The sequence below is a fragment of the Nyctibius grandis genome, chromosome 9, assembly GCF_013368605.1.
Source record: "Nyctibius grandis isolate bNycGra1 chromosome 9, bNycGra1.pri, whole genome shotgun sequence".
NCBI lineage: Eukaryota > Metazoa > Chordata > Aves > Nyctibiiformes > Nyctibiidae > Nyctibius > Nyctibius grandis.
In genome coordinates, this window is record NC_090666.1 from 20624727 (window position 1) to 20652159 (window position 27433).

The following is a 27433-nucleotide window of genomic DNA, read 5'->3' on the forward strand; positions in this document are numbered from 1 at the left end:
GACCCCTGCCTCTTCCCAGCAGCAGCACCCAGGAGAGCACGACTGGAGGACGTCCAACCCATCACCATGTGGGGTGCGGGCAGCCAGGAGCTCACGGGAAGGGACGTGGCTCGGCTCCTGCCTGGGAAGAAAGCGTGGAGTGAATGTGTATTTAATGAGGTGTTTCCTCCGTGCTCAGCCCATGGCCTTGCCGTTTGGCATGTGGCTACAGGCCGGGTAAGGAGATGAGCACCAAGCGCTGTTGAGCATACAGGCGCAGACATGTATGGATGCACGCAGGCATGAGTACACGTTTCTGGTTAAATATGGGGTTTGGCCTCCTGTTTCCAGCACGGGGGCTCCAGCTGGGCCCACAGTAACCAGCCTGCTTGGTGATGGTGGTGGAGAGCCCACCTCTGTGCTGGTAGTGGGTGACAAGGTGACAGTCTCTACTCCAGCTGGGGCTTGCTCCTTCACTGGCTGCTGTTGTGGGCAAGAAACAGTTTTGCTTCGGGGAAGTTCAATGTGTTTAATTTATTGCCAATTAACAAAGCGGAGAGCCAGACATGGCTCCTGTGATGAGTTTATTGGTGTAGCTGTTTCCACTACAGTCAGAGGAATCACAATGCACAGCGACAACAGGCCTCCTACACTACACGGGGAGGACAGGACACACATGGCCACAGACACACAGAGACACTTGTCTCTCTGCCCCGGGCCCTGACGCGGGCCAGGCTGTGGGGCAGGAACCTGCCACGGAGGGAGGTTTCTTTCTCTGGTGGGATATTTCTGCAGTCTCCTGGGGGAGGTGTTGGATCCTCACAGTAATGAAGCACCCACCATTTCTCGCAGGAGCCAGGCTGATAAGTGGGAACCGGGGCAGCAGCTTGTCATAAATCCAATGGTGGAGTGAGCATCCCAGCCTCCTCTGCAAGGCCGCTCTGGCTCCGACCATCAGGGAGAGGCTGGGGTGCCTGTCTCCTCTGGCACTACCCTCAGAGCTGCCGCGGGCAGCAAGGACACAGTCAGCAATTCCTGAGACAGCTCTCAACGGGGGCTGCCGGCCTGGGGAGACCCCAGGGGACAGCCCTGCCAGGCGGAAAGGTGTTCGGAGCTGCCTCGAGGTGACCAGGGACTGAGCGCCAGGCACGCTCAATGCTGCTCCTTCCCAGCTGAAGGGCACCTCTGGACATGAAAGTTCACCCCAGCACAGCAGGAGAAATGAGGCTGGGGGTTTCAGTGACATCCTTGTGGGGCTGCAGGGAGCCAGACCCAGTGGATCACTGCACAGGGAAAGGGAGGGCCCCAAAGGACTGTTTTGTGCTCCAGCACTACATCTCTTGGATAGCTTCTTAAATACGGTTTGTTCTCAGGGACAGGAACATGGGGATCAGGAACTGGTGCAGCCCTGTGATGAGTTTTTACCCCTGCAGCCTTTGTGGAGGTGCGGAATGGCAGAGGACTCCTCTTAGTCCCTGCAAGAGGGCAGGCACCTGAGGCTTCAGGATACCTGCTTGCCCCCATCCTCCCCTCCCTGTGTGGTTTTCCTTTTCGAGCAAGAGCTGAAAACAGTCCAGTGGGAGGGTGACTGGGCAGATGATGGGCTAGAGGACAGGGCCAGAGTGCTGGTCCCTCCTTGCCCATCTGCCAGGTTGCAGCAGCCCTCTGGGCCAGGGGCCATGGCACAGGCCCAGTGTGAGCACTCCTGGAAGGGGGCAGAGGGAGCAGGAGCAAGGCATCTGCCAGCCGAGCAACGAGGCTGCTGGCGTGGGAGGAGCCCATGGGCTGTCTGCAGGCAGCATCCAGCCCATCCCTGTGACTGCTTGGTGGCACATGGTACTGAGACACCCAAGCTTCATGGTAGTGGAGGAGGACACAGTGGCACCAGCTGGCATGGCTCCCCTTCACCACCTGGAGTCCAGCAAGGAGGGGGCAGACCCCTGACCCATGGGCACTTGGGACCCACGCAGCTTCGGGATGTGAGAGGCATCTCTCAGCCCACCAGGTCCAAGAGGAGAGAGACTCACAGCCTCTGCTGAGTGAGCGATGGGGCAGCAGGAGCCGGGGCTGCTTCCTGCGGGGCTACGGACAGCCATTCATTGGTTTGGGCAAGAGATCGCGTGACTCACGGCAAGTCTCCAGTTAGTCCTCGGGAGGGATGAGCATGTGCGAGCAGCCTGTCCCATGAGCAGGGAGAGCAGGTCCCAGCTCACACAGGCATGTGCAGCTCGTTGTACTCGTCCCGGCCGTCCTCGTCAAAGTTCGGCTCCGCGTCCTCTGAGTCCAGCTGGGGAGAGGCAGAGACAGGGCTCTGAAGGCCACAGCCGCCCCCAGCGCGGGTTTGAGCCTGGCACTGATGGATCAGGGTGCAGTGAGCCAGGCAGCTGGGAAGAGCAAAGTTCTTGCTCCTTCCCCTCCCAACAGGGTCCTTTTTTTTGCCCCTCATGCCCATCCATGCTTCCCCAGCCCAATGCCCTTTCCTGTAAGTGTCTTGTTTGACAGTGCCCTGTCACTGGGGCTTTGCTCCAGCAACCAGCTCCTCCCTCCTCCCCTGCTGGCAGCACCCACTTCTGGGTGCTGCTCCAGGCTGCTCTCCAACAGGAGCTCAGGATGTTGGCAGCTGCAGAGGAGCTGCCAGCACCCAAGGAGCTGCCAGCACCCTGGCACTGTGTTTATGTGCTCCTGTGCCAAGCAGCCACAGGCCCTGGTGTGCTGCTGGGCTCTCCTTGCTGCTGTCTCAGTGGCAGAATGAGGTGTCTCCTGACGAAGCAGCCACAAATGGGGAGGAGAATGGAAGAGGAAACCCTTATTCCAGGCCTCTGCATGGCAGGATCCTCTGTCTCCTTGCCCTAGGATGCCCATCCATCCCACACTGCATTCCCAGGGCTACAAGCTCTGAGGAAGCCATCGACCCACCTACTGCTGTTAAACAAAGAGCCCCAGACAACAGCAGGGAAAGCCAAGGCTTTGCCGGCAGAGGATCTCCCAGCCTTTTGGTTTGCCCAGTCTTCACATCCTCACTCCAGAGTTGCACGCTAGACTGTGAGGACAGTTATCTGCTTACCGCTTTGAGCTCCCTGTCATGGAAGAAGCGGGGCAGCACGAAGCGTCGCAATGGCACTGTCATGATCAGGACGAAGGGGAAGGCCAGGGATGCCACCGTAGATTTCACCACCCAGAGCAACACAATGCAGGCCAGTTGAATGCAGGTGAAGAGATTCATTCTCCAGGTCTTCACCTAGGGAGGTAAATCCAGTCTAAGAACACATTATCCTTCCACACAGATGAACGAAGACCCAACTGGCAAAACATAACTCTTCTGCAGAGCATAGTACAGTAACACAACACTGCTGCACACTCTACCTGTCTGTACTATACAGCAAGGCAGAACCGTATCCCACACCAGGCTCTGTGCCACCTGGCAGTACAGTGTCCCTACACCCATTCAAGCAATGCCTCACCGCTATAAACAGCCTGTCCATACCATATCCTGGCAATACACTCCTGTGTGCAGCCTGTCAGCTCGCTATCGTACCATTGTATCACCTCCATGCATGGCCTGCACTACCTCTTGGCACAAACTTGCAGCCAAGGGGAGGTTACCAAGCCAAGCATCGCTCTAGCAAGGCACCATCCCCCCTCAACTGCCTCTTCTTCCTCTGCTTCTCATTACCCAGTTCTCTGCAACGTGCCTTCGCTTACCTTGACGACATAAATGTGGTCAGGGTGGTGCTTGGATGGCATGAAGATCAGAAGCAGCCGCTCGTAGAGCTGGATGCCAGTGAGCGACGTAACCCCCATGTAGAGGAAGATGCCGAAGAGCACAGCCAGCGGGATCTGCCGCAGCATGTTCCCCATCACAATGGACAGACCTGCACAGACAGAGCTCAGGGCATGGTGTGTCCCACATCAGCCCCTCTGCAAGGCACCTCGGCCTGCGTCCCTCTCCTGCCTCCTCTCTGTCTGTCCCCAGGTGCAAGGGAAAGGAAGCTCAAGATGTGTCTGGGTGGAAGGGTTGCAGAGAAGGACTGAGCATTGGGGGGTACCAAAAGCTGCCAGAGGAGAGCTGGCACGAGCATAGGTGGTGGCAGCTCTGCAGTGAGCGGGCAGAGCATAAGGTGGCCCGTGGGGCAGGGACACTGCCAGGAGATTCAAGTGGTCGGCCCTGACCTCCCTCCCTCTCTCCTTTACCCAAGCAGAGGCTCACCGACGAGGGCAGCAATAAGCGCTCCTGTCACACGCTGCTCCTTCACCTCCTCAATCTTGGGCTTCTCTCCTGGCGCGATGGCCTTGCTCATGACCGTCAGGGCATTGACGTGGGTGACGGAGCGCACCGTCGCTGCGGTCAGCCAGGGCAGCCCAAAGAGCGCACAAAGCCCCCCCATAGTGCCTATGAGCAGCAGGTCCAGGTGGAAGCCAGAGCCTTTCAGCAGCTTCCTCTCCTTCTTGCTCACAATCAGCCTGGGAGGAAAAAGAGCCCAGGTCAGTGCCAAGCCCACCCCAGTGCCCAGGGACAGCACTGTGGCTGGGGACAACATTCACTCCTTGGAGAAGGCACACATGGGGACAAGAAGATGGCTGAGGAGAGGGATGGTGGCTGTCAACCTCAGGTTAGAGGTTTCCTTCTGTGCTTGGCAGAGGCAAGTCTCCACCACACTGTATGCCAGGAGGCCGAGACAATGGGAGAACCCAAGAAGGTACAGCTCCGAAATAGCCAGCATCCTGCCCTTGCTTTCCCGCAGGGTTGCCAGGCGCATCTCCACACCAATGCCACCAGCACCCGTCCCAGCCTTGCCTGCTCAGGGGTTAATGATGGTTGGCATTGGCGGGGGAGGTACTCACGTAGTGATCTGTGTCTCCATGAAGATAAGAATGAAGACCAGGAGGGCAGGGATGGCAGAGGCAAACATCATCCACATTGGAAAGGTCCCACTGCTGCCCATGGGGTGAATGAACCAGCCACGCTTGTGAGGAGATGTGACCGACAGGCCAGAGGGGACATTCAGCTTCTGGTGGTATAGCCACAATACCCAGCAGTTACTCATCAACACGCACATGCCCACAGCCTCACACAGGACTAGCCTTGACCCTCCTGGTCTCACTGGTCTGAACACCTCAGATGATGGGACAGCCATCCTGACCCGAGCAGAACTTTCTCATGCATAATCCCCTTCAGTGCAAAAAAATCCCATGTCCCCTAACATGGGCCTGTCTCATTTCCTTTCAGCTATTGGAATTCCCTTGGTTTTTGTCCAAGAGACCAAAGAAATATCTTCCCTCAGGAACCTCAGCTCCATGTCAGCGCTTGCATGGTTAAAATGCTCCTTGACCTCTGCTTGGACAAATCAAGTGTCCTGAACTGCCTACCCTTCTCTGAGGTGACTTTCCAGACTTCCCAAGCCTTTTCTGAGACATTTTTCCAATATTGTTTTTGCAGCGTGGACCCCAGAACGGGCCACATTCTCTGGAAATGACCTCACTGATCATGTTCAGAGGGAATATCGTGTTTGTGCTCCCATCAGAGACCACACAGACTCCTAGCTGTACATTGTCCCGACCCTGCGTTCATCAGCATTTGAACTTTCAGCCCTGCGCTGCTCTACAGAGGTTCTTGCTATGTGCCTGCGTGAGCACTGCAGGGAGAGTTTATGATTTGCATTTATGTTAATCCACATAAGTATGAATAATATTCCTGGAATGCTTGTACTTGAGCTATTCTGTGTAACTAAGTACCGTTTTCTCAGAAAGCTTTGTGCATACACTGAGTTAATACTGAAATGATAATGCTTTTGATATTAACTGCAGAAGTGTAGAAGGTATGAAAAGGATGTAACAAAGCGCATGATTTTACTAATGTCTGATAAAACCAGATTTTTCATTGAAATTTAAATTAATAAAAATGCATTTGGATTCCATTAAGCCTTGGGCTGCCTTGATAAAATGCTTGCCTGCTGAACAGGAACTACCTTTCACCCTCTCCCCGACGTTAGCTGAAAGAAATACCAAAACAAAAAGATGTAACTACGCGTCTACTAAAATAGCGGGGGAAAAAAAGGAAACCTGTGAGATGGGTTTGTTTCATAACACTTAAGTTTGTGCATAACTGGGAAAGAGATCATTGTGTTTGAGATAAAGTGATTTAGTAGCCTGTAATCAAGGAGAGTATAAATACGTTAAGTACTGAACTCATGACAAGCACCCCACTGAAACCACTCTATATGCCACCCCCTTCAGTGTGCATAACCAATTCATGTCTTGCTGATTGACTGCAAGTTTTAAGAGCTACAAACAAGGAATTAACTGCACTGAATCTCTCTGGTCCCCTAAAGCCTCCCTGACTAACAGCTGGAGTATCAGAGGGACATCAGGGTCACTCCAGTCCCTGTAGCTCCGGTCTCAGTCTCAGTGAGACCCTTGGAGTTTCCCTTCAGTGTGGGAATGAGGACGAGGGGAGCATCTCTGTTTGCTTTGTGCTCTTATGACTAAAGAGGCAGGAAACACAAATCCCCCGTTGCACAAGAGGAGGCCATGGTGCCACAGGGATCACTGCTGGGGTGCAGGAGGGGCTCCGAGGGCGGCGCTGGCGCCTACCTGCGTGTATGTGTCAGTGATGGTGTAATCCACCAGCACCATGACCAGGATGGAGATGGGGATCCCGAAGTCTCCGATGATCCGCCGAGCCTGCAGAACAAACACCCTCGCTGGCAAAGTACACGGGCTGGCTCCGTGCACCCATCCTGCTACAGGGAGCCCATGGCAAAGCCAAGGGCCACATGGGGCCAAGCACCACTGCAAACCTGAGCACTGCTGATGAGCAGGATGAGGGCACCCAGCCTTGGCCCATGGGGCTGCACACCCCACTGCCCACAGAACACACAGTCCTCCAGCCACTCTTACGTGACTGGCCAATTGTTCCAACTGGCCTATTCGGACGGTGCTCCAGGTATTACACAGATGCCCTGCATGTACAGAGATGTCCAAACGGAACAATTTGTAAGCTCTCCTTCCTATATTCTAGTCTGACAAATTTGTATCCAGTCAAAGGAGCTTCCTCAAGATCCAGGGGACTTTTCAGCAAAGGTCACTGGAGCAGGACAGTGCAGATACCATCATCAACAGCCAGCTTTGCTCTGCAGCCTAGGTCAGGCTACCACCCCGTCTGCACGGTATTTAAGGGACTGCTGGGGGGGATGGTCCAAATGCTCTGGAGAACAAAAGGCTGTAGCAAGAAGCATTATTTTTTTGGCACGTCCCTTGTCCTTAACATCTGGGTCCCACAAACTTCTCACCTTTCCTCCTAAGAAACGGCTGTTCTTGAACTTGCGCATAAAGAAGGCAATGAAGAAGGTGCCTAGCATGAGGATGAGGGAGAGGAGAGCGGTGTTGGGCTGCATCCTGATTCCCAGTGACATTGCATCTGCAGAGAGCATGCTGGCATTCAGGCCACTCTGCACGTTCGGTGGGTAGAACTTCAGCAGAGGATGTTCTGCAAACACCTGGGCAGGTGAGAGAAGCAGCAGGCACTGTCACCGCAAGGAGGGGCAGGGGGCACTGTCACTACTGGGGAAGGGGCATGTGGAGGTGTCCTGCTCTGTGGAGAGGTGAGGGTGGTAGATGGTGGGTGTGGACAATCCCAGCATCCCTCACCTCGCCTCACAACCTACCCAGCTGGAGAGGGCTGGGGAGAGAAAAGTGGCCCCTCTTTAATGCCTCCTGCAGGAAGAGAAGGGGAGACAGACGTTAGGGATCATCCTGCCAGCCTCTGTGGTGGCACAGGGGCCAGCTGGGCTGGGGCATGAGAGGCCAGCAGAGAACTGCTCTGCAGAACGCCTAGGAAAGCTGTGGCTGGGCTGGCCGAGTTCCCCTGCCTCCTGTATGCTAAAGCAGTGGGTTCCTGGGGGACCAAGAGATGTGGCAGCCCATCTCCCTCGGGAAGGTTCACCTTGTACAGTTTGTAGAAGGTCTCGTAGATAAAGATGAGGGAGATGAGGAAAGCAAAGATCTCCTGGGTGAAGGGCGAGATGTAGCGCACCAAGAAGCTTCCCTCAGCTGCCACGATAATGAAGATGAAGACGATGAGCCACAAACCAATCCACACTCTGCCTGTCAGATACTCAATGCCTTGTGTCTGGCAGAACTGAAATGGAAAAGGGAAGGAGTTACTCATGGCTCCTCAGGCTGCCTCCTGCATCTCCTCCCCATTAAGATCACAGACTGTCCTGGAAAAAAAGCATCCACATCTGCTCGAGCATCCAGCACAGAGACAGTGAATTCAGGGCCAGAGTTACAGGTAAAGTTCCAGGCTTTGCATTAACACCAGCCAGCTTACACCAAGCAGGTCTTCACTCCTCCAGTCTTTGTAACAGTACCTCCTTCTCACTCTGCTGAAGCCATCCCGTGCATGACGCTCCCCATCCCACCTGTATGGAGGTGCCATTACTCAAACACAGCTCCCCGCTGCTCCGTGCACTCAACAGCACAAGCACGATCCCCACAAATGAGAGCTTGAGCAGCCTGCTATGTCCCACTGCACAAAGGCTACGTTAGCTGGGGCACGATCCAGACAGCGCCCTGCATACACACACAGTTGTATGTGTGTGGAGAAAAGCCCTGAGGCTCTCACCGCAGAACAGACCATCTCCATGGCCTCTGCTCATCCCCACACGCATCCCAAGCCTGCCCCCGTCACAGCAACACCAACTACTTCCAGCCACAAATCACAGGCGTACCTCAGTCCTACACACCCCTCCCTTTGCAGCTTTCCTAGCTGCACCACCACAGACAGTGCCCTCGCACAGGGCAGAGCTACACCTTTGTACACCATGACTGGGCAAAGCCAAAGCAGTCAGTGAGAAGTGCAGTCACAGGACAGCAGAGAAACTCCCACTGTGCAATGGCATCACCAGCTCCAAACTCTACACACCAAGGCAAAAATCTAGCTGTAGGAAAAACCACACTTTAAAAGCCCAGATATGCTAGGAGTCAGAAAAAAGGAGAAGGATTAGACCCACTGCTTGACAGCACGGTGACACAGGGATGCTTTTAACAGTGAAGAGGTCATGCTACTTGAGAAAGAAACATGTCCATCCCAGCTGGCCAGGATATCTCTGCACACACCCTTGGGCTCATCCTGAGAGGTGAGAGCAATGTACATGGGACATCCCAAATGGGTGGTACACTGAACATTGTTGTGTTCCCATATAAGGAAACCTGGACACAGGTAAAAGCTGTGAAACGGTCTTCAAAGGAAGCCCCAAGAACAAGAACATATTATGGAGCAGTATTTTAGGATACAGCTACAAGTGCTCACTGTGCCAGGATGGGCTGCGGCACAGGGCTGGGGGACAATGCTCCCCTCACAGTCAGCAGGTCAAGGAGCACTGTTACCACTGTCACACCTCAAGGGGGTCAGCCCACGGGATACAGCAACAGGAGGCAGAAGTCCCTACAGCGTGACCTGCAAAGGGTCAGCAGAGCCAGGGCCAGCCCTGGCCAAGCTGAGAGCAGCCTGGCAGGACCCAGGGAGTCCACACCACCACAGGCCCTTTGGAGAGCTGAGAAATGCAGCTGCCCTCCCCAGCGCAAGGGCAGAGTGAGTGGGTGCCAAGCACGGACACTGCCTCACACGTACCTTGTAAAAAGCTTCTTCAAACACCAGCAGAGGCCCTGAGAAGCCAATGACCAGGAGTGGCTGGGCTCCGAGCAGGGAGAATAAGATCCCTAAAACCGAGGTGGAGATTATCAGCTCGGAGACCCCCATGAGACCCTCAGTTTTCTCTCCTGGGAAAGAGAACAATGTGTGAGTGTTATAGCCTGGACACAGGCACCATCACCCCAGGCAGGCAGGCTGCAGACACAGCTCCAGACAGAGGAGGCAGGCCCCTGTCCCATCAGTCAGAGGTCCCCTGCGTTGGGCAGGGAGCGCAGAGGGAGCCCAGGGAGCCGAGGCTGGAGAGGCCAAGCGGCAGGGAGGGAACAAGGCGGTAGCCGATGCGCAGCGCTGCCGCTCTCCCCGAGTGAGCGGCACCAAAGCCCACCCCGGCACAGCATCACACAGACACAGGCAGTGTCCCAGCGTGCAAAGAGCAGACCAGAAAGCAGGCCCATTACCTAGGAGTCCCCCGAAGGTGATGGCAGGAGAGAGAGCAGCAAAGTAGATGAAGAGAACGGCCGCGAGACACTGGCTGTGCAAGGCGTCTCTGATGTCACTGAGGTATTTGGGGTACCTGCGCTTTATGTCCTGAACCAGACCTCCAAAAATTATCCCGGTCCGCTTCAAAGGGTCGTCCTCAGCTTCCTCCTCTTCTTCCTCAGCTTTCACTTCACACAGCTCTGGAGATGCACGGAGGGCAGGGCTTGAGCAAGGGAACGCAGGTCTGCCCTCAGGCAGTCCCACTCCCCCATACCCCGTGGAGACTTTCCTCCAGCGGCGCTAACCAGGTGGGCCCCCTGCAACGGCACATCCCACCGCCTCCAGCTGCCCCCAGCTGCCCCCAACCACTGTCCTGCCTCCCCTTGTCCCCCTCCCCACTGCCCACCGCAGGAGCCAGGCCCCGCTCACCCCACTGCCAGGCTCTGTGAGGGGAAGGCCCACTGGGGCACGCAGGGCACTAGGCACAAACTCTTTTGCCCAAATGTGAGTGGAGAGACCTTTGGCTTCCTGGACAGTCCCCTCCTTCATGGACTTCTGCTCCCTCTCCTTCCTCTTCCTCAGCAGCAGCTTCTGGAAGGTGGCAATTGATTTGAGCAAGTCTTTCCCCTCCACCTCTGATGGCGGGATGACAATGCTGCAGTCCAAGAACTCGTTGATTGCATTGAGGAGGTCTTGACGATCATCTGCCATATATGCAGCCTCATGGAAGTGCTGGGAGGGGCACGGAAAAAGAGAGAGGGAGAAGACTCAGACCAAGAGCTACCTACAGCATGGAAACACAATGCTTGCTGTGACCATACAGTAACATCCCACTCCCTCAACCCACTATTTGTCTCACTGCTGCCACTCTGTGACTCGCATTCCCAAATCCCTCCTATCTAACTATCAAACGTCCTACCTAATCCCATGCCTGTCCTCCCTGCCCTATCCATCCTTTCAAGTGACCTCCTTGCTCCTGCTTTTCTCACCCAAGCCCCACTGCTCTTGCCCATGATCGAGCTTCTGCAGCATCTCTGTCAGCTGCACGCTCCACCAGACCACAGGGTGCCCCTCATGGGACCTCTCCACCAAACAAAATCAGATCTGTGCTTTCCAGCTAGCCTGGTGCCTCTTTTTCCCTAGGCTAGATGCTACACCTGGCCAGCCTGTACCTCTGTTCACACCAGAACACTGTGGCTGCATCAGGCCAAGATCCTTCTCCTTACAAGCTCTGCATGCCATTGCTCAGTCCTGCAGGGCTCTCGTTCAGAGCTCAGCTCAGAGATGTACCAGAAGCCAGGCACCACAGAGCTGAAAGACTTTCCCTGTCCCTGCAGCTCAGAATTAGGACTCTGCAACAGACCAATGTCCTCCTAGTCTGGTCTTGGGTTTGTTTGGAGGGAGAAGCTGGTGGAGCTCTAAAGCACCGCAGATAAAGCACAAGAACCAGGACCTGAGCAAGGAGCATAAGAGACTCTTGGGAGTCTCCACATGGATGAGGGAAGGAAAATAGTCTACAGCATGAGGGAAGCCGTGCAAGGGAAACCAGGCAGAAAAGGGGAGATACTCCTGACAGCAAGCGCAAGATGACAAGGAAGGACTCCAAGGAGACCATGAGGGGACAGCAGATAGGAGAGGAGGTGCTGGCAAATGGGCTGCACTGCCTCTGGAACGGGCCTGCAGAGAAAGGGCTGGAGGAAGATGAACAAGTGAACAGCCTGTAAAGCAGGTAGGGGACAGCTAAGGTCCCTGCAGCACACAGACTCCCTGGAGCCACCGCTTCAAACTGTAAATGATACCATACTCTCTTCACGGCGCCAGCCACTGTGTAACCTTGCTACAGCCAGCCCCGGCTGCAGCAGCTGGCTCCCCTCTTCCAGCAACAGAGGAGCAGAGGCTCAGATGAGCAAGATCAGCCCACAAAGGCAGCACTGAAGCTGCAATATGGCACCTCACCTCTTCTGGCTAAAAACATGGTCTCAGCTGAGCCCTGTGCAAGTCCTGGGAAGGAAACTTTCAGCTAGGAGCCCTTGTTGCCCATAACCCACCTGCTCTGAGTGGACCTCTTAGTCCCCAGTTCAGGGAGAGTTGTGCACTGGTGGCAGGACAGGCAGGTTTGTTACTCAGTTATAGTTACATGGCACCAGCCAGGACCCTGTGAACCTCTGATTCTCCTGTCCTAGAGGTATGCAGCAGATGCTCAGACTGTCTTTAATTCCTTATGTCAGATTGCCTTTAATTCCTTACCAGGATAATGAATTTCACTTTCCTGCCATCTATCCAGATGGAGGACTTCTAGCACTGCACATGCTTGGCAAAAAAACCTTCCTGCCTCCTCATCTCTCCTCCTGCATGGATGTGCTCCTCTGCATGGATGCCCCAGCCATGAGACTTCGCTAGAAAAGCTTCATCCAAACACCTGACAACAGGCCCCAGGCACTGCTGGGTCTTTTTGTCAGTGTGGCCTGGGCCAGGCATCATGGTCACAGGCACCGCTCAGCCTCCCCTCCTCTCTGTTTGTGAAACATCAACTGAATACAACTCCTCTAAACTTGGGCAGTCCTTTGCTCCTGCTTTTACATACGGCCCCTTTCTTCACCCAGCCTAGCATTCTTTGTCCCAGCCAAGTGTCTGTCCCACTCTTCCCTCCATACTGGAGCATCCTACCGTGCTCAAGTCAGACTGCTCTTAAAAACCCCTGGTGCTCACACCTGCCTGCCCCACCTGGGCCTTTGCACAGCATCTCTCAGCCCTCTCATCCCAGGACTGACTTCTGAGGAGCTACCGAAGCTCCCTTGCCTGCGCCAGCATCACCGCTTGTCAGCTCCTCACCTTGTCGGACATGAGGGTGGAGATTGAGCGGCCAATTTCATGGTAGTCCATGTTGGCCTGGCTCGGTCCCAGCAGCACAAAGATGAATCTGACAGGAATCGGGACCTCCAAGACAGATTCCAGGAAGACGGCCTCATTTAGTCGGACAAAGGCCATAGTTGGCTGCTCCAGGAACTGCACACAACCTACCAGGAGGCAACGTTTTCAGCAGAGTTAATCATTGGGCCGAGCTGTACTGGGCTGCCTTGAACAGTGGAAACAGTGATTTCGGGGGTTCCCACGAGCCCTGCAGTCCTGTACTTGCCTCCAGACCACTGACACAGCATTGAGCTTCATGCCAAGGATGCTCCAAGTCCCCTGTTCACTCATCATTCCCAAGCAGTGCTACTTTAGCTCTCCTGGTTAGCCCATTCTTAATCTCTTACACATGGGCTCTACCTACACTACAGGGGGCTAATTCTAAATCAGAAGGCTGTTTTCCACTAAGCCGCTGCCGTATGGAAGCAAGTCCCTTACATGTTACTTTTATCAAACAAAGTTCTAATCTCATCAAAGAATGAAATCAGGTTTGCTTGACATGACCTGTTTCCCACAAACCTCACTGCTTGGCAATAATTACATTCTTATCCTTTTGCTCTTTATTAATTGAATCCCGTATTAGCTCTGCCATTATTCTGGCTGGGAAGGATGTCAGGTTAAACAACCTATAGGTACTGGATCACTGTCCTTTCCTTCTTGAGCACTGATGCTATGAGCTTTCTTCTGTTTTTCTCCTATGTTCCCTGTATTCCTAGACTTTTTCTTTCAGAGGAAAATGAGCCAGTTCTCTAAAGACTCATAGGTGCAAACTGCATATGTTTTACAATGTCCGCATCTCATCAATGCTTGGCAGCCTCCTCAGTTCCTAACAGATTGGGAAGTACTCCCGCATCCTCGGGCACACCAGCCGCTTCCTTCCCATACTGAACACAAATGTTTATTGAATACTTGTATTTCTCTGGTATTATTACTGATCTTTCTGCCATCTGCGTCCAGCAAAGAGCTGTGTTCTGTGTTATACTGGCAAATCTGGGCCATTCGAGTGGCCAAGCGAATCCCGAGACACCACCTAACTTCAGAAACGGCCAGTGTTTAGTTATCTGAGTATTCAAAGTGTGTTTTTGAAGCTGACTTGGCCTCATCGGGGTTAAGCATCAGCTTGGTTGAGCCGCCAAACCTCTTTGCCTAAGCTTTTCATCTACTGGATAGGCAATGACATTTACTTTGTTTGTAGTGTAGCTATGTTTGCTGAGATGTTAATGCCAGCAAAGTGCTGAGAAGGACTACTCTTGTGGTCAAAGGGCACCAAGCCCACTGATGCTCAAGACTGCCCGCCCCCAGCCCTCTTGTACAGAGAATTATCTCCTGGCAGCCCCATGGTCAATACCCGAGACCTTGCCACCAGCCAGGCCCTGCTTCCATAAACGCAAAGCTTCCAGGCACACACAGCCAGCAACCAACACTGGCAAGGGCAGGACCCAGCTGCTGGCGAGATGTGAAGAGGCCAGACGGAGGGCAGCGATGGTCAGAAGACAGCACAAGGCACAATAGCAGTGCCTGGCCACCAGTCCCTCGGGCACCGCTTACCCACTTCTGAGCTGCAAAATGGGATGTTCTGGTAAGCTGTTGGGAGTTTCTCCTCTAAGCTTGGTCACAGATCCCAGCAGCAGTGTCTATCAACCTCTTAATTTAGGAAAGGAACCACCCAGGTACCCCTTACATTTACCACAGACAAATAAAACGTGTGCTGTCACCAAAGGAGGGAGCATGAAAGGCTCCCTCCCCAGCTGAACTCTGGGAACATGTACAAGATGACCAAATACCCCTCAGGAGGGAGGGCACAGACAGCTGGAGCCACACCAGGATCTGAACTGGTCTCTTTTGGCGCCAGGGGAATCTACATGCTGCCTCTTACCCACAAGCACCACTGTGGCCTCCGCATCTTCAGGGATCTTCTCCATCAGCTTCAGATATTTGCGGTGGCCCTCAGAGTTATGGAGATGCGGGTTTTTCTGCTGAGGAAGAACACAAACAAGTAAGGATGGAGTTCCCGTGCCTTGGTCTCCCTGCACAGCCTTGCACCCCGCTGGCATATCCGCAGCTGGGCTTGCCTTGGCTGCAGGCCCAACACCCTGCTTCAGAGGCAAGGCACACTCACAGGAACGGCCACCCTGCAAGTGCCAGGGCTGTTGCTGCCATTGCATGCTCAAGCAGACATTTGCATACAGCACGAGGCTAAAATTAGGTCCCAAAATCATAACATAGCAACCTGATTTCCAGCGCTCCAGGTGACCCAGAGGAGCTCAGCTCTTGCAAGTACAATGCCCCCCACAAAGGAGGTGGGTGCCAAGGGCTGCCACCAGCCAACCGTGGTCCCCAAGGTGTAGAAAAAGAAGCAGCAACCCCCCCATGTCACCCTCACCTCCTTGCACTCGCTCTCATGGGCCTTGGGGTCGGCCATCTCGATGCGTTCTTCCCCCATGAGGGGCACGCAGGTGTCGGCGGTGTGGTTGTGGTGGTGGTTCCCAACGATGGAGTTCATGCTGGAGCTGGAGTGGTTCCTTGGGAAGAAGCCCTCCTTCTCATCATTGGGGTGGCTGAGGGGGAGAGCAGTGGCCATGAGGGGACCCGCCTCCTGTGCCACCTGGGGCTCACTGACAACCCCTGAGCCCCAGCAGCCCTCAGCCACGTACCACCCACCTGTGCTTCAGCAGCAGGGCACGCAGCACGTTGGCTCGGTCCTCCACTCTGATCTGGTCAGAGATGATCATGGTCTCCACCATGAGGTGAGCAATGCCGGGCAGTGTGGTCTGCTCCAGGTCAAGGAGGATGGCACCTGCCAGCAGGAGGGAAGAGCCCTGCTCCTAGTGTGCAGCACTTCCCGCTGCATGGACACTCTGGGGACACAGTCGTCCCACCAGGAGCCAGGCTCTGGCTGGGGTAAAGATGCTTTCAGTTGAGAAAAGCCCCAAGTCCAGGTGTCCCATGTCCTCTGTGTAAACCCTTGTCCCAAGAGAACTAAAAGCTCCAAGATACACTAATAGCTTTGGTACCTCCCTCTCGTTTTGGTCTCCCATCCTGACCGAACTTGACCTTCCACACCAAAGATGGGTCAAAGACCCACAGGCCCAGGCACAGCTGAGTGTCACAGCTGCTACGTGCCTGAGAGCAGCAAAGCAAAGCAAGGAACCAACATAGGCACCCTTGGGCTAGTGCAATCCCTGGCAAATGGGCTGCAGGATGGTCTGTCTCTGCAGACCCTAATGGAGCCTGCACACGGACACGGAGTGTCTCCAGTGAGGGGCCAAAGAGACAGAAACTGTCCAGCAAAACCTGTCCCAGAGCAAAACACAAACCCTGGCCCACGGTTCCTGACTCACCATGGGCAATCGTCTTCCTGAGCTCCAAGAGGCTGCGGAAGGACAGTGAAGCCACGTGGGGTTTCCCCCACCTTGCTGTGTCCTCCTCCACATTCTCCTCAAATTTGATCCAGCGGGCCGTCTCCCTCCAATGCATCTCCTGGTTCTTATCCACCACCAGCTCGTTCAGCTCCACAAACACCTAGTGCAAATTACAGTGAGGATGTGAGGCTTCCCCTGACGCATACAGAATCACAGAATCACAGAATCAACCAGGTTGGAAGAGACCTCAGGGATCATCGAGTCCAACCGTTGCCCTGACACCACCCTGTCAACTAGACCATGGCACTAAGTGCCATGTCCAGTCTTTTCTTAAACACATCCAGAGATGGTGACTCCACCACCTCCCTGGGCAGCCCATTCCAATGTCTAATAACCCTTTCTGTAAAGAAATTCTTCCTAATGTCCAACCTGAACCTCCCCTGGCAAAGCTTGAGGCTGTGTCCTCTTGTCCTATCGCTAGTTGCCCGGGAGAAGAGGCCAACTCTCACTTCACTACAACCCCCCTTCAGGTAGTTGTAGACTGCAATAAGGTCACCTCGGAGCCTCCTCTTCTCCAGGCTAAGCAACCCCAGCTCCCTCAGCCATTCCTCATAGGTCATACCCTCCAGACCCTTCACCAGCTTGGTCGCCCTCCTCTGGACTCGCTCCAACACCTCAACATCTTTCTTGAAGTGCGGGGCCCACAACTGGACACAGTATTCAAGGTGCGGCCTCACCAGTGCCGAGTACAGAGGGACGATCACTTCCCTAGACCGGCTGGCTACGCTATTCCTGATAGAGGCCAGGATGCCATTGGCCTTCTTGGCCACCTGGGCACACTGCTGGCTCATGTTTAGCCGGCTGTCGATCAGCACCCCCAGGTCTCTTCCCGCCGGGCCGCCTTCTAACCACTCTTCCCCCAGCCTGCAGAGCTGCACGGGGTTGTTGTGGCCGAAGTGTAAGACCCGGCACTTGTTCTTGTTGAACCTCATGCCGTTGGTCTCGGCCCATCTATCTAACCTGTCCAGATCCCTCTGTAGGGCCTTCCTACCCTCCAGCAGATCGACACTCCCACCCAGCCTGGTGTCATCTGCAAATTTGCTGAGGGTGCACTCAATCCCTACGTCTAGATCATCTATAAAGATATTGAACAGCACCGGCCCCAGAACTGAGCCCTGGGGAACACCGCTAGTGACCGGCCGCCAGTTGGACTTTGCCCCATTCACCACCACTCTCTGGGCTCGGCCATCCAGCCAGTTTTTAACCCATCGAAGAGTCCACCCATCCAAGCCCCGGGCAGCCAGTTTGTCTAGGAGGATGCTGTGGGAGACAGTGTCGAATGCCTTACTGAAGTCTAGATAGACTACATCCACAGCCCTGCCCTCATCTACTAAGCGGGTCACTTGGTCATAGAAGGAGATCAGGTTGGTCAAGCAGGACCTGCCTTTCATGAATCCATGTTGGCTGGCCCCGATGCCCCGATTGTCCTGCATGTGCCGTGTAATGGCACTCAGGATGATCTGTTCCATCACCTTGCCTGGCACCGAGGTCAGGCTGACAGGCCTATAGTTCCCTGGATCATCCTTCCGGCCCTTCTTGTAGATGAGCGTTACATTTGCTAATTTCCAGTCAGCTGGAACTTCTCCAGTTAACCAGGACTGCCGGTAGATAATCGAGAGTGGTTTGGCAAGTTCATTTGCCAGTTCCTTCATTTCTCAGGGGTGAATCCCATCCGGGCCCATAGCCTTGCGGGTGTCCAACTGGCACAGCAGGTCACTAACCATCTCCTCCTGGATTACGGGAGGTTCACACAGCCCCCCGTCCCTACCTTCAGGCTCTGGGGGCCGAGTCTCCTGAGGACAACCGGTCTTGACATTAAAGACCGAGGCAAAGAAGGCATTGAGCACCTCTGCCTTTTCCTCATCCCCCTGACACTACACTACCCTCCTCATTCAGCAAGTGGTGGAGGCTTTCCTTGACCCTCCTTTTGCTGTTGATGTATTTGTAAAAGCTTTTTTTGTTATCTTTGACTGTAGCAGCCAAATCAAGCTCTAATTGAGCTTTGGCCCTTCTAATCTTCTCCCTACACGACCTGGCCACGTCCCTATAGACCTCCCAAGTTACCCGACCCTTCTTCCAGAGCAAACAGGCTCTCTTTTTTTCCTTAAGTTCTAGCCTAAGTTCTCCGTTTAACCAGGCCGGTCTTTTTCCCCGATGGCTAGTCTTCCTACACACCGGGACAGCCTGCTTCTGAATATTTAGCAATTCCCTTTTGAAGCATGTCCAGCCTTCCTGGACTCCTTTGTCCTTCAGGACTGACTCCCAAGGGACTCGGTCCACCAGCCTCTTAAACAGGCTAAAGTCTGCCCGCCGGAAATCTAAGGCAGAAGTTCTACTCTTGCCCCTCCTTACTTCCCCCACTATTGAAAACTCTAACATTTCGTGGTCACTATTCCCAAGACGGCCACCGACCCTCACATCTCCCACTAGTCCTTCTCTGTTCACAAACAACAGGTCAAGCAGGGCCCCTCCTCTAGTCGGCTCATTTACCACTTGCATGAGGAAGTTGTCCTCCACACATTTGAGGAACCTCCTAGATTGCTTCCTCTCTGCCATGTTGTATTTCCAGCAGACATCCGGCAAGTTGAAGTCGCCCACAAGCACAAGGGCCGGTGACCGGGCGGCTTCTGACAGCTGCTTGTAAAACGCCTCATCCACCTGCTCATCCTGGTTGGGTGGTCTATAACAGACTCCCACCGTAATGTCTGCCCTGCCGACCTTCCCCCTGATCTTCACCCATAAACATTCAACCTTGTCATTCTCACCATTTTCCTCAATTTCGACACAGTCCAAGCACTCCCTAACATACAGCGCTACCCCACCGCCTCTCCTGCTTCGCCTGTCCCTCTTAAAGAGCTTATAGCCATCCATAGCAGCACTCCAGTCATGAGAGTCATCCCACCACGTTTCTGTGATGGCAACCACATCATAATCTTCCTGCTGTACAGTGGCCTCTAGCTCTTCCTGTTTGTTGCCCATACTGCGTGCATTGGTGTAAACGCACTTCAGCTGGGCTAGCGGCCTTGCCCCTGACGCAGGCCTGTCACCCCTAGATTCATTTGTGGCTGCCCTAGTCTTATCCCCCTCCCCCATCGAACCTAGTTTAAGGACCTCTTAACCAGCCCTGCCAAATTCTGTGCCATAACCCTTTTCCCCTTCTGATTCAGCTGTTCCCCATCTGGCATAAGCAGGCCTGGTGCCATGAAAGCCGCCCCGTGGTCAAAGAACCCAAAATCCCACCTCCGGCACCAGTCTCTTAGCCACATATTAATCTGTTGTACTTTCATAGTCTTTTTCCTATTTTCACCAAACACCGAAGGAATTAAAGAGAATATCACCTGCGCACCTACCCCCTTCACCAAACGCCCCAGGGCCCTGAAGTCCCTTTTGATAGCCCTGGGACTTCTCTCTTCAATCTCATCCCTACCCACCTGGAATACTAATAGTGGGTAGTAGTCAGAGGGCCTCACCACAACAATATTGTGGATACAACTCTATCCGCAATACACAGAAAGCCTCAGGTTTCTTCTCAAGGTACCACTTGGTCTAAAGCACCACCTGAGCAAACCTGCCTTAGTTAACCAGAGGTTTGGTGAACAGAAGCAGCCAGGACAAACATCACTGGCAACACAGCAGGAGCTTCCATCAGCACATGGAGCACCAGAAAGCTTCAAGTCAGATTGCATGGGCAGAGGAGAGAGAATGATGCAATGCTGCCAAACATTCTGCCAAACTGTGACAATTTTGACCTCCGCCTGCTCCTTGGTTTCCCCCAAAATTGCCCACACTTACCAGAGATGGTGACATTACTGTGCTGACAACTTCCGTGACAGCACTACCATTTCTGTGACTTTTAAACATCTTTCCTAAGGTCGAAGCTTTGTGATTTCAGAGAAATCTCCGCTTTTATTGAAAAAAAGTGTATTTTCAGCCCTCATGATAATGGATAAGAGCTTGAAATGTCAACCCCAAGGTCATGTAAAGAATTAATTATATTGAAACCACATTTATCACTTTATAAAGCGCCTGTTTCTAGTCCTGATTTATGGCTTCTTAACGAGTGTGGGAGGACAGCACATGGATACCTCATGGGGCTTTCTATCCAACTTCTTCTTCTTCTTCTTTTTCTTGACAGATGGAGTTGATGCTAATTTTTTGCTTGTCCTGGTGATCTGACTCCGAGATGGTTTTTTCATCAGATGCCTCCTCACACCGGGGTTATCTTCAAAACGGTGGCCTGAAGATATGGGAAAGGAAAAAAGATCACCGGTGTGTCTAGTGGAAACAACTGTCTGGCTGGGAAACACATCCAAGCCCACCCTTCTCTCAATAAGCCCTGGCAGCTGGAGCACTCACCATCATCCTCCAGACCTTTGAAGATCCTTCCTGACTCATCTGCTTACTTTCAGCTCTTCCAGACACCTGACAGCTAATTCCTTCAAGAAGGTAGCTTCCTCCCAGCCTGTGCATACCTGGAGCATCATTGCAAAAGCTTTTATTCATGGTACCTGAAGAAGGGGGGCATGAACCCTTCCCATACTCCCTCAACGAAAAGCAACCTGAAGCCTTGTCTGCACAGCTCTGCACCCAGGCAGCAGAGGCAGGCACCTGGCTGGGGCTCATTTCTCCCACTGGAGGAAGGCCTGGCACTCAGCAAGCATAAAGGGCAGTGAAGGGGAAGGACATTTAGCTGCTGGTCTGGGAGACACATGGCAATATCAATGACTTTTATTTAATTGTGCAATAAGACTGTAGGATAACAGTGCAGACCTGGGCTGGCATGGAGGCTGGGCAGCTCACTCCAGCTATTACTGTTTCTATATGATCCGCAGTGCTGCCGTAAAGCCCTCTGAAAGGTCTGCGTTACAGAGTTCGGCTGGCTGAATCAAAGCCTCCTGAAGCCTCCAGAGAGGCTGTTGAGGCTGCATTACAGACCCACCACCAAGCTACCAGTGCTGTTGGCTAGCCAGTGCCCATCAAAACCTGGCCACAACTGTAACAGCTCCTTTTGCAATGCCAGAGAAACAGCACCTGGGCAACAGCCTGCCATGGAGAGTAGTTTCCCTGGACACTACCCAGAGCCAGCAGGTCTATCTTCCTCGCCAGACAGCCCATGGGGACAGGGAAAGCCTCAGACCCCAGCTCCAGGATGGGCAGGCTCCCCCAGGTAGATCATGGAGTCAGGGGTTTTGCTCAGCTTCAGTCCGTTGAAGCTTGCTGACCCTGCTTGTAAGGCAAAGCCAAGGTCCCTGGGGGACCAAGGGCAGCTCTCCGTTGGCTGGGATGAATCTTCAGTCTCCACATACCTTTCTGCACTTGGCTTCAAGAACTGTGGCATGAGAGGTAGCGAAAAGCACTGGGCTTGATGGTTAAGTGGTCTCTTTGATGTCGCAGTAAAATATCCATGCATCTCTGGCATGGAAAGACACAGCCCAGCATCAGGCCAGGCACACCATGGACTTGCTCCTTGGAAATCTGGGTCGCTAAATTAAATATACAATGAATCAATACTGAGCCTCAGGGCATTTTACCCCATTGGCTGCCCTGCTGATGCACATCCTGCTGATGGCAGGACTCTTCCCTGCTCCACTTACTGCACTGCAATGTGGATAGGAGCCAATAACTGCCCACCGCTACGAACATTTCTGGGAGCTGGCTACGTGTGGGGTTTCCTTGGATTTTCCATGGATTTCTCAATTCCTGCATGCACGGCAGCCACTTCATCGCACTTGGCGTGGATTCATGAATAAACAAACAGGTCATCAGGCAGATGATCTTGGTATCTAGCACCTTTGCTCTGATCTCCGCAGCTTCTGATTCTCCCATGCACTCTGGGACTCATTCTCACCATGTCCCTAGAAGAACAGGGCCAGAGGATGCTCTGCCCAACAGGACAGAGCACTCACCCAGAGCACGGCAAGCCTCCCGCATGGCAGTCCCAACCTGCCATGCAGTGGTCTTCAGCCACAGCCCTAGAAAGCACACACAGGCGTTCAGCCTCAGCCAACAAATGGCTGGAGGACAGACAAAATGAAAGGAGACAAGTTTCCTGCCAGCATCTCCAGTGACTCCCACACTTGCTGACAGGGACAGGAGATGGAGTGCTGCAGGCTCAGAGCTCCGGTGAAGGCATACCTCCAGAGACCTACAGAAGAAAGGAGCAATCTGCTTTGTTGCTTTCCCTTGGCAGTGCTCGTAGCCATTGAGATGCCAGCTTGGGGAGACAACTCATAGGAGCAAGGTGGATGCATGGGCTTCATTTTGGAAGAGGCCACTGGCTTTGGGAGTCCCTTGCAGAGCCCAGCTGAGGTGCTCCAGACTGCTCTACAGAGAGTCTTTCTGTGTCCTGTCAGATGGGTGCTTGCGCCAAATGAAAGTCAAGCTCAAGTGAGCACCTAAGTCTGGGGTCCTTACTCAAGACAGGATCTTGGATGAAACTAAAGGGTCATGTGCCCAGGGCATAGCTCTGCCCTCCTTGCTTGAAGCCAAGACTTCCCAGGGTGAGATGACGCAGCCAAGGACAGCTCTTGCTGCACCTCCTCTCCCGTGCTCCCCAGAAGCAGAGCATGAGACAGCGACAATGTCTGAGGACAGAGTGTGATTCCTGTGGTGGCTCCACTGTGACGAACCACCCTCCCACACAGCATCTCCTACAGTCTCCTCCAGAAGATCTTCTTGCCATTTTGGCTTCCATCAGTCAGATTTCTTGGGATGACCAAGTTCCTTTTCTGCCAGCTTAAATGTGAAGACGACAAATATGACTTTGCAGTGGTTAAAGTCTTCTCTCAGCATGCCTGTGCTAGTCAGTCCAACTCAGCAGGCGATTGCCTTCGCTTCGTATGTTAGCTCCTGCTTCCCTCCTTTCGTTGCCCTCTGTCCCCAAGCAGGAAGTCCAGAAAGAGGCGTCAGAGTAGTTGTACCAGAACTATAGAGCAACTTGCTAACCTGGCATCGTAGGGATGGTGCACACTTCCCACGTACTCCAATGGTTAAGTTATAGCAAGAAAAAACAGATTGAAACCCCATCTCTTGGAATATTTAAAATTAGACTAAACAAAATGCTAATCAACATACAGTAAGTCACAACCCTACGCTGGCTTCTGGAAAAAGCTACTGCCCTGCCCTGCACAGAACCCAAGTCTCTCCTGGCTGATGCTGAGTTCAACGTGATAGGGACAGCTGGATCTCAGCTCATCCCTGCTGCCATCCAGGTGTCCCTGCACAGCACACCCCATGCTCTCAACACTAAAAGGAGAGCAAGGAGACCAGCTCAGGTCCAACAAGGACTCCACTCTGCTCAAAAGCTATTAATTTTCTCTGGATCCGAGCTGGTCCTGGAAGAGGTACTGCCATGGAGTAAATACTGCCATGTGTATGGCACCATGTGTATGGTGTCTCTGCCACCTCTGTCTCCACCATATCTCTCTGCAGGATTAATCCACAGTATGGATTCATTGTGCAGAAATGATTAAGAGCTGACTGTACAGTACATCCTATTTCAAGCACCTGCAGTACTAGCTGTAGCAATCAATGAATGTGTTAACTGCTAGCAAGCCAAATTTTCCCTCTTTTAAGTGATGCATATCACACCTTGCAGAAGTGATCTGCCCCTTCTACCTTCCCAAGAACAGCCATCCTTTTCTGGGTGAACTTGGGGCAATTTCTCCCACTTCTAATGTACAGTTTGCTCAGCTCAGGACAGCTGATGGAGCCAATTTGCTCCAGGTTTCTATTTTGAACTTTGCTGCTATTATACTCTCTATCAATTTACAGTAACAAGCACCAGACCCAGCCAGAAGCAAATCCTCACTTGCTGGTCCCTGCAGAAGCACATAGACAGACATTTCTTCCCTGACGGCTTATAAACATGGACCAGCTGAGAAAGAGAACATGATGCTGGGACTGAGAGGCAGAGAACATTAAGTCTTTTGCCTGAGATCACACAGAGAGGCTGTAGCATAGCCAGAAACAGAACCAAGGCATCCTGAGTCCCTGTTGCAAGCACTCTGCCTCCCCACTCCTGCATGCAAAGCTGGTAAGTGGGCTAGTTCTGGGGCCACGCCACCCTCCCATGTGCACTTCTAAAATCCCTTGAAAAATCAGACCATGATCTGGATGAGGAGATTTGGGCAGCTGTCACGGAGCTACAGGTATGAACAGTGTCACTCCCAAAGCAACATGCAAAGCCACCTTTTAACTGTGAGTGACCACCACCTGCCGAGGAAGGACCACTTGGGCGAGGTGGGAGCAAGGCTCCGGTTTCTGCGCAGTCTCCAGGATGGCCCAGAGACCCAGCTCAAGAGACGTGCGGGTAAGGAAACAGATGCAGAGAACAGAAAGATGATCTTCGCTCTTGGGATTCCTATTCTCTCCTTCCCTGCTTTTCCCACTCTCACTTCCTTCCTCTTTTCCCCCTTCCAAGCACCCCGTCCAGCCTGCCATTAGCTAGTTTCACAACCACGCTCAAGCCCGCAGACACAGGGACTAGGTTATTTTTTCCTCCAGGCATTAGGCTAAGGTGCAGAGCCGAGAACCTGATACCCACCGCTGCTGTCGGATCCGCAGCTCGGCTCGAATTCCAGCAAACAGAGCAGCAGCACACTGTCACCTTGTGCCACAGATGGAAGGGGAAATGTCTTTGTCCTGATACACACATCGGAGCAGCTGCTTTTTCTCTGGCCACGGCATGGGCCACATCCTGATAAGCACAAACAGCAAGATGCAGCTGCCTCCAGAATTGCTCAAGTGAGACACACACAGGGAAGCACCTCAGCACTATGACACAGATCTGCACAAAGCCCTCGGACAGACACACAGACACCAGACAGCTCCTCTGGTGTCCCCAGGCACACGGTGGGGCAGACCATACCTCCTCTAAAGCAGGAGACCAACCTGACACAGCGAGAGCGCGGATAGCAAACACAGGATGGGGGATACGCACTTTAGCTGGGGGCTCTGATCTATGCAACTGTGGGGTCACTGCTCCGGTACTTACAGGTGGGTTCCCCGTCTGGGTAGCCCAGATGGTTTCTGATGGCCTCCCATAAATCATACTCTTCAAAATTGAAGGCAAAGTCATCAAAGTCTTCATAGCCGAGCGAGTTGCGAATGCAGGTGCTTAATGCTACCTCCGGGCTGCTGCCCCCTTCTGATTCCTTCGCCGCCTCCTCTCTGTCTTGAAGGGTTGTCATTTTGTCCTTGCAAAGGTCAGGGGTCAGGCGCCATGAGCCACTCGCCTTCAGAGGAGGGGCTGGGGTAGCTAGGCTGGCATGCAGAAAGCAAGCTGCCCCTGGGGGGGCTTCACCGCAGCCCCAGGGCCAGCCCTCGTTGCCTCACTCCCCTCCTCACAGTGCATGGAGGTGCCGCCTGCAGCAGCCCCTGGGGACTGACGAGCTCCTCAGAAGGCTGGCTCCTCCTGGGGATGCTTCCGTGGGGGGCTGCCCCACCAGCGCCTTGGGAGCAGGATCCTCACTCTGCTGTGGGATCTCATGCGGCTGCCCAGGGACACGGCGCCTGGGGATGGCTAGGCTGTGTGTGCAGCACCGCTTCTCTCCCTCGCTCCCCTCTGGTGTCTCCCTCCCTCTCCAGCCTGCAGAGCAACCTATTGAATTCTCCATGTCCTCGGGCCCGGAGCGTGCATTTCCATGACGTCTCTTCTGTCTGCCCTCGCGCCCGCGCACAGGGGCAGTCCCCCCTCCGAGGTGCTCCGGAGGGGACAGCTGCCTCTCTGTCAGGAGAGCAGAGGAGAGGGGAGGCTCCTCACCTCAGGTTTTCTGCGATGCCAGAGCTGGCGTGTCGCACAGAGGGCTGATCACTGGGAAAGTGTGTCAGGAGAGGAGAGAGCTGGGTCTCCAGGAAAACGCAGCAAGCCCTGAATTGGAGAGGGCAGCGGGGTGGGTGGAGGAGTAAGCATCCGTGGGGTGGGTGTGAGCAGAGGTGCTGGAAACATGGGGACCGGTGCTGTAGGCACTGCAAAGCTGACAGAGAGCACCCAGGGCTGGAAAAGCAGGGGCTGGGGGACAGGGAGGTGAGGATCAGGTCCTGCAGCAGGCTAAAGACCATGCCTGGAGGTGCTAGGGAAGAGGGTAAAGCAGGGAGAAACAAGGAACACGTGCACTAGTAACGTAGATAGTGTCACAAAGCCTCACTTTTCATGCCGTCCAAGTCAGCAGACGCCAGCATCTGGGCCTCGGCTTCGTCCGTGGGGACGCGCTGGTACGCCGCGCTCTCCAGTGCGGTCATGCTGCCAATGCACATCCTCTCCTTCAAGTCATAGGTAACCCGCTGTCCGCTTGCCACCTGGCCCCAGGGCTTGCGCTTCTCCCACCCACAAGACAGACGTTCTCGAGGTCCGGGGAGGCTGTAGAAACCAAAGAGACTGATTGTAGCAAACGGGGTGATGAGGATGGGCACTGGCCCCTCAGCCCAGCCCTGACCAACAAGTCCCTGAGAAGGAGCAGAGCCAGGATTCACCTATCCATCACCAGGAGGAGCAGAAGGGGCAACCTTTAAGTTTTGGGATAGGTCAGCAGGACAGCGCAAGTTAGCTGGGAGGAAGGGTACTCCAGGTGTGCAGCCCAGTGCCCCCAAATCCACACCCTGGGGATCCCATGGACCCAAGGAGGTTGCAGGAGTCCCAGGGAGTGACTATCCCACCAGAGAGCAGCTGTGTCGCTCATAGTCATTCTCCCTCCATGTCCCATGTCCCCTCTGGCTCTGCAGGCAAGTTCAGGCTGGGCACAACCGCTACCCTGGGGACAGGGTCTGTGCAGCGACCCCAAGCCAGGGAACCGGCACCGCTCGCCTACCTGCGGAGGGAGGCAGGGCCCTTGTCCGGCAGCAGGTCAGCGAAGCGTGGCACGGGGGACAGGATGCCACACTCCTCCTCCACATGGAACTGTGCGGGGGCCAGAGCACTGCCAGACTCCTCCTCATCGCTGCCGATGGTGAACTGCAGAGACGACAGTCCTGACAGCAAGAGCCGGGGCAG

The 27433-nt window shown here is 54.0% G+C and overlaps 1 protein-coding gene across 2 annotated transcripts in view; it reads right to left on the reverse strand.

Annotated features, from left to right (window-relative positions):
• Positions 1–2091: 2091 nt before the first annotated feature.
• Positions 2092–27433, reverse strand: part of SLC4A3 (solute carrier family 4 member 3) — a 31060-nt gene continuing 5718 nt past the window's right edge. The window contains exons 4-22 of one of the 2 annotated variants that reach the window (XM_068407320.1): positions 27252–27394; positions 26592–26803; positions 20529–20680; positions 16363–16543; positions 15683–15818; positions 15405–15579; positions 14898–14994; positions 12944–13128; positions 10630–10843; positions 10090–10311; positions 9611–9759; positions 7922–8116; positions 7269–7475; positions 6571–6660; positions 4822–4988; positions 4187–4440; positions 3682–3851; positions 3044–3217; positions 2092–2266 (exon numbers count right to left, since the gene is read on the reverse strand). In XM_068407320.1, the coding sequence (XP_068263421.1) occupies positions 2189–2266; positions 3044–3217; positions 3682–3851; positions 4187–4440; positions 4822–4988; positions 6571–6660; positions 7269–7475; positions 7922–8116; positions 9611–9759; positions 10090–10311; positions 10630–10843; positions 12944–13128; positions 14898–14994; positions 15405–15579; positions 15683–15818; positions 16363–16543; positions 20529–20680; positions 26592–26803; positions 27252–27394 (3201 nt within the window). In that variant the 3' untranslated portion in view covers positions 2092–2188. Of the gene's footprint in view, positions 2267–3043; positions 3218–3681; positions 3852–4186; positions 4441–4821; positions 4989–6570; positions 6661–7268; positions 7476–7921; positions 8117–9610; positions 9760–10089; positions 10312–10629; positions 10844–12943; positions 13129–14897; positions 14998–15404; positions 15580–15682; positions 15819–16362; positions 16544–20528; positions 20681–26591; positions 26804–27251; positions 27395–27433 lie in introns of both variants that reach the window. The other variant, XM_068407319.1, reaches the window with a different exon arrangement.